This window comes from Panulirus ornatus, chromosome 29 (assembly GCF_036320965.1).
Source record: "Panulirus ornatus isolate Po-2019 chromosome 29, ASM3632096v1, whole genome shotgun sequence".
Taxonomy (NCBI): Eukaryota; Metazoa; Arthropoda; class Malacostraca; order Decapoda; family Palinuridae; genus Panulirus; species Panulirus ornatus.
The window spans coordinates 13,793,401-13,805,952 of record NC_092252.1 but is presented as its reverse complement, the minus strand read 5'-3'; the positions used below and the strand labels follow the sequence as shown (position 1 = coordinate 13,805,952).

At 39.2% G+C, this 12,552-nt stretch overlaps 1 protein-coding gene across 2 annotated transcripts in view; it reads left to right on the top strand.

Moving 5' to 3' along the window:
- Mical (Molecule interacting with CasL) overlaps positions 1 to 12,552 on the top strand; it is a 305,178-nt gene that overhangs the window by 161,325 nt on the left and 131,301 nt on the right. For both annotated transcript variants that reach the window (XM_071679258.1, XM_071679257.1), the window contains exons 11-13: positions 1,957 to 2,128; positions 4,144 to 4,320; positions 8,648 to 8,745. In XM_071679258.1, coding sequence (XP_071535359.1) covers positions 1,957 to 2,128; positions 4,144 to 4,320; positions 8,648 to 8,745 — 447 coding nt within the window. The remainder of the gene's footprint in view (positions 1 to 1,956; positions 2,129 to 4,143; positions 4,321 to 8,647; positions 8,746 to 12,552) is intronic.

Below are 12,552 nucleotides of genomic sequence, written 5' to 3'. Positions count from 1 at the left end.
AGCCCATGCCTCACAACCATATGAAATTGTTGGAACCACTATTCTTTCAAACAGTGGTGTGCATGATCTAGTATTTGCTGATAACCACAAGGAAAATGAAATGCCTAAGTTCGGAAGTGCTCTTTTGTGTAATGATCACATCATCAGGAGATAGAAGACTCAGCCAAGTTAGTTGATAAACAAAGAAGAGGCAAAGCTATGACGCCATTGTTGAACAAGTATTTCTGGTTGTTGGTGTTAGGGTCTGGCAAAATGCCTGTCATAAAATTTTATTATGTGGACAGGGCAGGGAACTGGTTGACAATATTGCCAGCGACAGAGTTATCCAGTTTGTATAGACCCTCACCAATATTCATGTCACAATTCTTTGTGTACTTAATGATAGCAGATTCAATGGTATTTCTCTTGGCCAAGGAGTTACAGTTTATAACTGAATTAGGGTTATTCCAGTCAATACAATGGTCATAATATTTGAAATGTTTAAACAAATCATTTGATTCTTGTCCTGTTCTTGTACTATATTTTTGTTACTTATGTAATATAGAGGTCCTTAACAGTCTACACAATTTAAAGACATATTACAGCCTTTACAAGAGATTCTGTAAACACAGCCTGGAGAATTTTCTGGCAAGTGTTTCATTATAATGTTCTTTATAATATTGTTATTGCTTAAGGCTACATTTACAATAAAGGTTTTAAGCAACTTTGGGAGTAACATAAAATTATCACTAGAAGGGAGAACTAAAAGATTCTTGGTATCCAGGTGAGGTTTGGAGTTAACTCTATGAAATGTACTCAAACTCATCAACAGTAAATTCCGGACTGCATATATGTAATGCCCTAAGGAACATTGACTGGAATGACATCTTGAGCTGAATGATGTTGAATGTTAGAACAAACATTGTGAGTTTTCTGTATATGCTAAACTTAAACATATTTCTATACCAATGGATCATGCAATCAAAAATTGGTAACATACAATTATTTTCCACTTCCACAGTAAATTTGATAGAGGGTACTTTGTTAAGTAAAGGGAGAAATGTTTTTGAATTTTGTTTGTTGGCCAAACACAAAGAACAGCAACTACATACCTAAACCAGATTGTCTTAGAGGGTAAGATATCCCTTAGCAATTTTGTTTCAAAGAATTCTATGGAAAGATTACTTAATACTGCAGAAAGAGAGCTACCCATCACCATACCAAATTTCTGTGGATTTCACTTTAGTGGAGAATATTTGGTGTGGTGATGGATAAGATAGGTAGTACATTCAAGGTGTGGAAGCTAGATGTAATTCATGTTTAGATTATGACATTGGTTCTCTTGTGCTATTTTCTTGGAAAAATATATTTAAAGAATTTTGAATTATTATAAGCATAACAATTGCCAGATTTAGGGTAGATAATTATCTATTAAAAAATTTGACAAATTTAGAAATCTGGTTATGCTTTGGTCCACATTTTCAAGTCATTCAGTAGAACCTTAGAATTTTTTTGCTGCTTGAGTATATTTTCAGCCTCAGTATTCAATCAAAACATCTTATTGGGACATGTCCTGATATTTACAGATGTATGTGATTTTTATCTGAAACAAGGTGTTCTTTGAATTGGTTCATAATCTGTCTTCGATAGTTTGAGCAAATGCAGATTGCCATCACAGAAAATGATAGTGGATGACTAATGATAATGCAGGAGCATTAGGTAGGAACGTTAGGTCGGAGCACTAGGGTAGAAGTATTAGGTTGGAGCCTCTGGAAACAAGAGTTTCCCCTCTTCCATTGGCCTTTTAAGGTTGAGGCAGTAAATGCTGAGAAGCAGCACTAGAGTTCACCAGCTAGAGAGTTTCTTTTGCTGTGGCCACCCCTTTCAGGGAGTTCCCTGAGCGAATGGGCATCAGAGATATAGATATTTAGAATAGGTTTCTTTTTCACTTTGTCATAATGTGTCTTTAACCCGCAGCCTTTCTGGCCAACTGGATCTGGTTGTGCTCGAGGATTTCTGAGCTGTTTTGATGCTGCATGGATGATCCGGTCATGGTGTTCTGGGAAGATGATGACATTAGAGGTACTAGCAGAAAGAGAGAGTATCTACCGACTTCTGGCACAAACAACACCAGAAAATCTTAGTAAAGGTAAAAATAAAAGCCCTTTGTTTTTATTGAAACACAGTATCTGTTATCATATTACAAAACTTTAACTTTCAACATTTGAAGGAGGAGGATTCTCATTTTGCAGTTATAAATTGATTTTTTTGTTGTAAGACTTTGCGTATATTGATAGAAATTGATTGAAATCTTAATGAGATTTTTAGTGTGTAATTAAAATTTACCAGCATTTCTGTTTTTTTAAGTAGGCCTTTGAGAGAAATATTACCTAAGAAACTTAATACATATGTGATTACCCCATACTGTTAACACAAAGATGGCAATTGTAGATATAGCCTGCATTTTATTTCATGAACAACAATCTATTATGTATCCATTTCTCCTTGGCATCTGCACTCAGTTTATATATATTGGAAGTCAGTTGACTTGCAAGCCTCATCCAGATTTGTTTATCAGAAGGTGTTTGGCATACCATATCACTCTGTTTTGGCTACAGAAAAATGTGCTTTTCTAATACTAGACAGATGTATTTACATTTGTTTTCTCTCATATGTATTGAAGTGTTAAACTTTAGATTTTCTGAACATAAGAGTAGTAGATGTGCTTAACCTGTGAAATGACTTGGAAGATAAGAAAAAAGTGATGTGGGGAAGACATAAGGTATGAGGTTGGATGAGTGTATTCTGAGTTGGTAAGGACATTTAGAATGAATGGTGAGTGATGAGTAAATAATTACAAATAATAATGATACATTTGTTGGGAGAGGTGCTAAGGTAGACAGCATAGGATATAAGTAGTTTTGATACATTATTTATGTCCTTGGGCATGTCTGTTCATAGAACATAAGGAATTATTGTTATCCATCTGAAATTTTGGGTTTTAAATGAAATTAAAAGAAGACATTGAGATGCTAATGTCTATTAGATCTTTTTGATGAAATTTGAGGAGGAAATTGAAATGATAGTTTGGTAGTAGCAGTAGGTGGCAGGTATCCACTAACCAAGGAAATACTAACACTTAGAGATTGGGAATGTTAGTAATGGCAGTACAATTAGCCACAGCACTATGCTGCTTCTTTCATTCCTCTTCCTGGCCGAGGGTGACTGTTTTTATCTTTTACTCTGCCTCGCCTAAACATGAGTTGCTGGAATTCAGTCCATAGACTCTCACCCTTTTTCTCAACATAATCCTTGACAGCACATAACTGATGCAGTTCTTTTCTCAGGTTTTTTCTTCTTATCATTTAAACCATGATAGTGCACCAGTTGAATCAGTATGGTCCTATTGGTCAAGGAAGGCTGGGTAGTTCTGAGGGGCCTTCTGACTGACTTCAGTTGACTGGCCTCCCTTTCGTCTCTACTGACACTGCTCCTAAACCCTGCTCATTTTTTGTGTTTTTGCAACATTTGCTGTCACATATGCAACCTTCCCTCTTTGGAAGACCATCTTTCTAACTTTTTCCCTGATCATCATCATCTCTGAAACACAACTACCAACTGAAACCAACTAGTCAGCAATACAGTCACCCCCTTTTTTAATAAATTCCATTGCAATACCATCTAAACCCGCTGCCTTGCCAGCTTTCATCTTCCGCAATGCTTTTACTACCTCTTCTCTGTTTACCAAATCACTTTCCCTAACCCTCTCACTTTGCACACCACCTCGACCAAAACACCCTATATCTGCCACTCTATCATCAAACTCATTCAACAAACCTTCAAAATACTCACTTCATCTCCTTCTCACATCACCACCACTTGTTATCACCTCCCCATTAGCCCCCTTCACTGAAGTTCCCATTTGCTCCCTTGTCTTACGCACTTTATTTACCTCCTTTCAAAACGTCTTTTTATTTTCCCTAAAATTTAATTTTACTTATTGAAATATGGTGACCTTGCTTGTTGGTTTTTATTTTTATGTTGGAACTGAGGAGAGATTTAGGCAAAATTTTTTTTGAAATGTTTACTCCTACAAGGCAGAGAAATTATCTCATGGAAATTTTTTCACGTAATTTATTTGATTTTACATGTGAATATTTTCAGATCATTCATCATATACTTTGGATCCAGTATCAAGGTATCCCACCATTAATTTGCGTGCAGTGCTCCCCTTCCAAGTTCGTAGCCTGTATGACACAGATGACCCTGTCCACCTTGAGGAGGTCACCAACCCTCACCTAGTCAACTCTGAAGAACTACCAAAGAAGAGGAAAAGAAGGGGTAATTTGCTATTGGAGGTTTTTTAATTGCAAACATTATTATCATTGCTCTAGTCCCAGCTTATGGGTTAGATCAATTACATACAGCCTCTACAGCTTCTCTCACACTCATCCTGAACTTAAGTCCAGTGTAATAGAATGAAAGGAGGACGTAGATGAAAATTGCTTCTAACAATTTCTTAATTTTTCACCTGAACACACTTGAGGTGATTTTATTTTATCGTACTTTATCACCGTTTCCTGCATTTCTGAGGTAGTGTCAGGAACGTAAAAGGTCCACATTCACTCACTTTGTTAACTTCTCCTCATTCAGTCTCTCCATATCTCTTTATGTCCAAACCATTTCAGCACACCACCCTCTTCTCTCAACCTCACTTTTTATTACCACACCTTTCTCTTACTCTTTTATTACTCACTTGATCAAACTGTATCACACCATATACTGCTCTCAGACATTTAATTTTCAAAACTTACATCACATTTATTCACATTTAATCTCACCTTTCTTCTCTCGCACACTTTTCCAAACTCAATCACCAACTTATGCGGTTTCACATTTGAATCTGCCACGAGTATTTTGCCATCAGCAAACAACTGACTCACTTCCTGGGCCTTATCCCCTGAAGAGTGCATACTCTCCCCTCTCTCCAAGACTTGCATTTACCTCTCTCTCCACCCCATCCATAAACAAACAGCAAACAACAACTGACTCACTTCCCAGGCCTCCTCATCCCCTGAAGACTGCATACCCTCCCCTCTCTCTGAGACTTGCATTTACCTCTCAACCCCATCCATAAACAAGTTTAAACAGCCATAGTGACATCACACATCCCTGCTACAGACCATTCTTCCACTAGAATCACTTGCTCTCCTCTCTTCCTACTTATACACACTCCTCTTGCACAATATATTTGTAAGTGTACCTGGTATATTGTATGTGAGAATGGTGATTTAGAGGGTGAAGGCATGCTCAGAGCATCTGACTGGGGAGGAACATTGTGGTTTCAGAAGTTGTAGATGTGTGGACCATGTGTGTGCTTTAATGAAATGTGTGTGAGAAGTACTTATAGAAACAGAAGGATATGTCTGTGGCATTTATGGATCTTGAGCAAGCATATGATAGGGTTGATAGAGATGCGCTGTGGAAGTTGTTGTGAATATATGGTGTGGGAGGGAAGCCACTAGAAGCAGTGAAGAGTGTTTATTAGGACAGTAAGGCATGTGTGTGAGTAGGAAGAGAGGAGGGTGAATGATTCCTGGTTAAGTTGGGGTCTGTGGCATGGGTGTATGATGTCCCAGTGACTGTTTAATTTAGTTATGGGTGGGATGGTGAGAGTATTGAATGCAAGGATCTTTTAGAGAGGAGCAGTTCTGCAATAATGTCAGGGATGGGAGTGAGGATGAGGGGTTTGGAGTTGATTTGGTTATTGTTTTTTGATGACTTGGTGCTGGTGGCAATATAGGATGTTAAACTACCCAAATTGGTGGCTAAGTTTGGGAGTGTATGTGAAAAAGGAAGTTAAATGTGAATAAAAGCAAGGTTATGAAGTTTAACAGTGGAGAGATGCGGATTAGTTGGGTGTACAAGTTTAATGATGAAGACTTTGAGGAAGTGGAGTGTTGTAGATACCTAGGAGTGTACATGGCAGTGCATTACACCATGGGGCTGCATTGTTATAAGGTAGATGAGGGGGCAAAGGTCCTGGGAGAATTGAAGGATATGTAGAAAGTGAGGTCACTATCTCAGAGGGTGAAGATAGACATAATTGAAGGTAGGAAGAGAGGAAAGTGATTGGTTCTCAGTGAATGTAGGTTTGCGGCAGGGGTGTGTGATGTCTCCATGGTTGTTTAATTTGTTTATGGATGGGGTTGTTAGGGAGGTAAATGCAAGAGTTTTGGAAAGAGGGGCAAGTATGAAGTCTGTTGGGGATGAGAGAGCTTGGGAAGTGAGTCAGTTGTTGTTCGCTGATGATACAGCGCTGGTGGCTGATTCATGTGAGAAACTGCAGAAGCTGGTGACTGAGTTTGGTAAAGTGTGTGGAAGAAGAAAGTTAAGAGTAAATGTGAATAAGAGCAAGGTTATTAGGTACAGTAGGGTTGAGGGTCAAGTCAATTGGGAGGTGAGTTTGAATGGAGAAAAACTGGAGGAAGTGAAGTGTTTTAGATATCGGGGAGTGGATCTGGCAGCGGATGGAACCATGGAAGCGGAAGTGGATCATAGGGTGGGGGAGGGGGCGAAAATTCTGGGGGCCTTGAAGAATGTGTGGAAGTCGAGAACATTATCTCGGAAAGCAAAAATGGGTATGTTTGAAGGAATAGTGGTTCCAACAATGTTGTATGGTTGCGAGGCGTGGGCTATGGATAGAGTTGTGCGCAGGAGGATGGATGTGCTGGAAATGAGATGTTTGAGGACAATGTGTGGTGTGAGGTGGTTTGATCGAGTGAGTAACGTAAGGGTAAGAGAGATGTGTGGAAATAAAAAGAGCGTGGTTGAGAGAGCAGAAGAGGGTGTTTTGAAGTGGTTTGGGCACATGGAGAGGATGAGTGAGGAAAGATTGACCAAGAGGATATATGTGTCGGAGGTGGAGGGAGCAAGGAGAAGAGGGAGACCAAATTGGAGGTGGAAAGATGGAGTGAAAAAGATTTTGTGTGATCGGGGCCTGAACATGCAGGAGGGTGAAAGGAGGGCAAGGAATAGAGTGAATTGGAGCGATGTGGTATACCGGGGTTGACGTGCTGTCAGTGGATTGAATCAAGGCATGTGAAGCGTCTGGGGTAAACCATGGAAAGCTGTGTAGGTATGTATATTTGCGTGTGTGGATGTATGTATATACATGTGTATGGGGGGGGGTTAGGGCCATTTCTTTCGTCTGTTTCCTTGCGCTACCTCGCAAATGCGGGAGACAGCGACAAAGTATAAAAAAAAAAAAAAAATTAATCCTGATGGTCTTGTATGGACAAGAGGCTTGGGTTCTAAATTAGAATGTACAGAATTGGATGAATGTGTTGGAAATGAAATGTTTGAGAATGTATGTAGTGTGTGATGAAGTAAGAGGTGAAATTGTAAGAAAGAGGTGTGGTAATAAGAAGAGTATGATTAAGAGAGCTGAAGGTATGTTGAAATGGTTAGGACATATGGACAGAATGAGTGAGGCGAAGTGGAAGGGACAAAGAGAAGGGGGACGCCAAATTGGAGATTGAAGTATGGAGTAGAAAAAGGTTTTGAATTCTCATAGTCTGAATATGTGAGAGGGCGTAAGATGTGCACAAGATAAAGTGAATTGAAGCAATTTTTTTACAGGGGGTGATGTTCTGGTAAAAGGGATAGGAAGCCATGGTTTTGGTGTATTACACATCACATCTAGAGAGTGGATATAGGTAAATGAGACCATGGATATATATAATTTTATCAAGCAAAAGATTATGAATGAATCCCTTTAGAGAAGTGAAAAAAAATCCAAATTGATGATCATTGTAAGCATTTACATGCAACCATTAGTATTCATCTCAATAAACTTGTAGTAATGATGATGGTGTTTTGAAATTTATTGTTTGGTGTATATGATATCAGTTAGCAAACATATATGAAGCCATGGTTCATATCCCCAGTGGAAGGGACATCCCTGGGGATAGGGGAGAGAGAATACTTCCCACGTATTTCTTGCGTGTCGGGAGCGGGTGGCTGGAAATCCTCCCCTCTCGTTTTTTTTCAATTTTCCAAAAGAAGGAACAGAGAAGGGGGGCAAGGTGAGGATATTCCCTCAAAGGCCCAGTCCTCTGTTATTAACGCTACCTCGCTAATGCGGGAAATGGCAAATAGTATGAAAGAAAAAAAGAAGAATGTAAAAAAGTCTTTGTAAGGCATAATGGTTATCATTATCTTATATGTTTCTCAGAACGTAGGTTAACTTTATTTTGTAACATAAGTTGGGCAAGGTCATCAAGGGTGACTTGTGCTGTAATTCTTTTATCTGCTTCTTGACTCGTGTGCCTGCCTCTACCCAGTGATGGTTGGTATATTATTTTCAGGTTTTCTTTATCTGTACTCAGACTTGACAGTTTGATATACAAAATTTCTTACTTTTCTTTTTTTTTCTTTTGTTTTCCCTGCAGCTTATGTACACTTGCTAATTGTGCACTTAGTGCATAATGATTATCATAAACATTTAAGCACCTACTGTCCACTTTCTTTATGCCTCTTTCAACTTTGGGTTACTGTAAAGGCTTACACCCCTTGTGTGCCAAAGTGCTAATGATCTTATATATTTTAGAATTGCTTTAAGTGAAGGCGTTATTGAAATGTCAAAGTGAAATTTTTCTTATTCCAGACTCCTTCATACACCCTGATACATTACTGTTGTGGTGCAAGAAGCAAGTTGTGATGTATAGTTCCATCCATGTAGATGATATGACCACTTCTTTTAAGGTAAGTAAACTTTACAATTATTTTTTAAGGTTTTTGAGTATTAGGGGTGATGATGATAAGTAAATTTGTGGTTTTCTCAATATTAATGATTGTCTTATCCAGCCTTGGTTCTTTGGGTTGTGTGTATAGTTACTGTGCATGTATGGTGTGTTTCAGCTCATACCAGTGTACTGCTTCAGAGTGTGATGACAGAAAACAAAATTATCGTGAATAAAAGCTGTTTGCCCTGCACTCATGTCATGACAATTTGGATATTTCTAATCTGATTTTCCCAATTCATGCTTTAAATGGCTAACTGGTCATGTGCATTGTATGATTGCATATGCTGGGTAGTTCACTTGCTTTCTAGATTTTTCTGAATATGTAAATGATTATTAAATGATGCTTTAGGCATGCCCCTGATGATTTGAACTTTGTTGGAGAATATATGAAAAATGATGCATTGTATGATTGCAAATGCCAGGTAGTTCACTTTTCTAGATTTATCCGAGTATGTAAATGATCATTAATTAATGCATTTGTCAAGACCCTACTGATTTGAATTTTTTTATAAAATGTATGAAAAATACCATTTGTTGTATCAGTTTTTAAGTTACAAGTTGATTGTTTTGAAATGAAGTCCATTGCTAAAATCAAGAGCGAGGTCAAAATATTATATCTTTTAGCTATTTTTATTTATTTTATTTTGCTTTGTCACTGTCTCCCGCATTAGCGAGGTAGTGCAAGGAAACAGACTAAAGAATGGCCCAACCCACCACATACACATGTACATACATATACGTCCACACACGCAAATATACATACCTATACATCTCAACGTATACATACATATACACACACAGACACATACATATACACACACAGACACATACATATACACACACAGACACATACATATATACACATGTACATAATTCATACTGTCTGCCCTTATTCAATCCCGTTGCCACCCCGCCACACATGAAATGACAACCCCCTCCCCCCACATGTGTGCGAGGTAGCGCTAGGAAAAGACAACAAAGGCCACATTTGTTCACACTCAGTCTCTAGCTGTCATGTATAATGCACCGAAACCACAGCTCTCTTTCCAAATCCAGGCCCCACAAAACTTTCCATGGTTTACCCCAGACGCTTCACATGCCCTGGTTCAATCCATTGACAGCAGGTCGACCCTGGTATACCACATTGTTCCAATTCACTCTATTCCTTGCACGCCTTTCACCCTCCTGCATGTTCAGGCCCCAATCACTCAAAATCTTTTTCACTCCATCTTTCCACCTCCAATTTGGTCTCCCACTTCTCCTCGTTCCCTCCACCTCTGACACATATATCCTCTTTGTCAATCTTTCCTCACTCATTCTCTCCATGTGACTAAACCATTTCAAAATACCCTATTCTGCTCTGTCAACCACACTCTTTTTGTTACCACATATCTCTCTTACCCTTTTATTACTTACTTGATCAAACCACCTCACACCACATATTGTCCTCAAACATCTCATTTCCAGCACATCTACCCTTCTGCGCACAACTCTATCCATAGCCCACGCTTCGCAATCATATAACATTGTTGGAACCACTATTCCTTCAAACATACCCATTTTTGCTTTCCAAGATAATGTTCTCGACTTCCACACATTTTTCAACGCTACCAGAACTTTTGCCCCCTCCCCCACCCTATGACTCACTTCCGCTTCCATGGTTCCATCCGCTGCCAAATCCACTCCCAAATATCTAAAACACTTCACTTCCTCCAGTTTTTCTCCATTCAAACTTACCTCCCAACTTACTTGACCCTCAACCCAACTGTACCTAATAACCTTGCTCTTATTCACGTTTACTCTCAACTTTCTTCTTTCACACACTTTACCAAACTCAGTCACCAGCGTCTGCAGTTTCTCATGTGAATCAGCCACCAGCGATGTATCATCAGCGAACAACAACTGACTCACTTCCCAAGCTCTCTCATCCACAACAGACTGCATACTTGTCCCCCTTTCCAAAACTCTTGCATTCACCTCCCTAACAACCCCATCCATGTACAAATTAAACAACCAAGGAGACATCACACACCCCTGCCGCAAACCTACATTCACTGAGAACCAATCACTCTCCTCTCTTCCTACACGTACACATGCCTTACATCCTTGATAAAACCTTTTCATTGCTTCTAACAACTTGGCTCCCACACCATATATTCTTAATACCTTCCACAGAGCATCTCTATCAACTCTTATCATATGCCTTCTCCAGATCCATGAATGCTACATACAAATCCATTTGCTTTTCTAAGTATTTCTCACATTCTTCAAAGCAAACTCCTGATCCACACATCCTCTACCACTTCTGAAACCACACTGCTCTTCCCCAATCTGATGCTCTGTACATGCCTTCACCCTCTCAATCAATGCCCTCCCATATAATTTCCCAGGAATACTCAACAAACTTATACCTCTGTAATTTGAGCACTCACCTTTGTCCCCTTTGCCTTTGTACAATGGCACTATGCCAGCATTCTGTTAATCCTCAGGCACCTCACCATGAGTCATACATACATTAAATAACCTTACCAACCAGTCAGCATTACAGTCACCCCCTTTTTTAATAAATTCCTCTGCAGTACCATCCAAACCCACTGCCTTGCCAGCTTTCATCTTCCGCAAAGCTTTTACTACCTCTTCTCTGTTTACCAAATCATTTTCCCTAACCCTCTCACTTTGCACACCACCTCGACCAAAACACCCTATATCTGCCACTCTATCACCAAACACATTCAACAAACCTTCAAAATACTCACTCCATCTCCTTCTCACATCACCACTACTTGTTTTCACCTCCCCATTAGCCCCCTTCACTGAAGTTCCCTTGTTCCCTTTGTTCCCTTGTCTTACGCACTTTATTTACCTCCTTCCAAAACATCTTTTTATTCTCCCTAAAATTTAATGATACTCTCTCACCCCAACTCTCATTTGCCCTCTTTTTCACCTCTTGCACCTTTCTCTTGACCTCCTGTCTCTTTCTTTTATACATCTCCCACTCATTTGCATTATTTCCCTGCAAAAATCATCCGAATGCCTCTCTCTTGTCTTTCACTAATAATCTTACTTCTTCATCCCACCACTCACTACCCGTTCTAATCTGCCCACCTCCCACGCTTCTCATGCCACACGCATCTTTTGCGCAAGCCATCACTGCCTCCCTAAATACATCCCATTCCTCCCCCACTCCCCTTACCTCCTTTGTTCTCACCTTTTTCCATTCTGTACTCAATCTCTCCTGGTACTTCCTCATACAAGTCTCTTTCCCAAGCTCACTTACTCTCACCACTCTCTTCACCCCAACATTCTCTCTTCTTTTCTGAAAACCTCTACAAATCTTCACCTTCGCCTCTAGAAGATAATGATCAGACATCCCTCCAGTTGCACCTCTCAGCACATTAACATCCACAAGCCTCTTTATAGATATTAAAGGTTTTCCAAGCCATAGAGTTTTTGCTGTACTCAGAAACAAATTCAAATATTGGTGTTTCTGAACCATGAATCACCAGATTAAAGTCCATTGTTGTAAATTTGATCCCAAATTAGGCAATATGGATGGCATATTATGTGTTATCCTAAAATATTTCAGCTGTTTTGGGGTTTTTGATAAAGGAGATGGAATCTTCACTCAACCCTTGTCTACCTTTAGTTTATGAGCAACAAAATTATATGGTAAATGGTGTTTTTTCTTGTAATTTTTCTGCAAATTTCTCTTCTGTAGGTTATTACTTATTGCTTGAATTAAACATATGTGTACTCTGAGAATTAT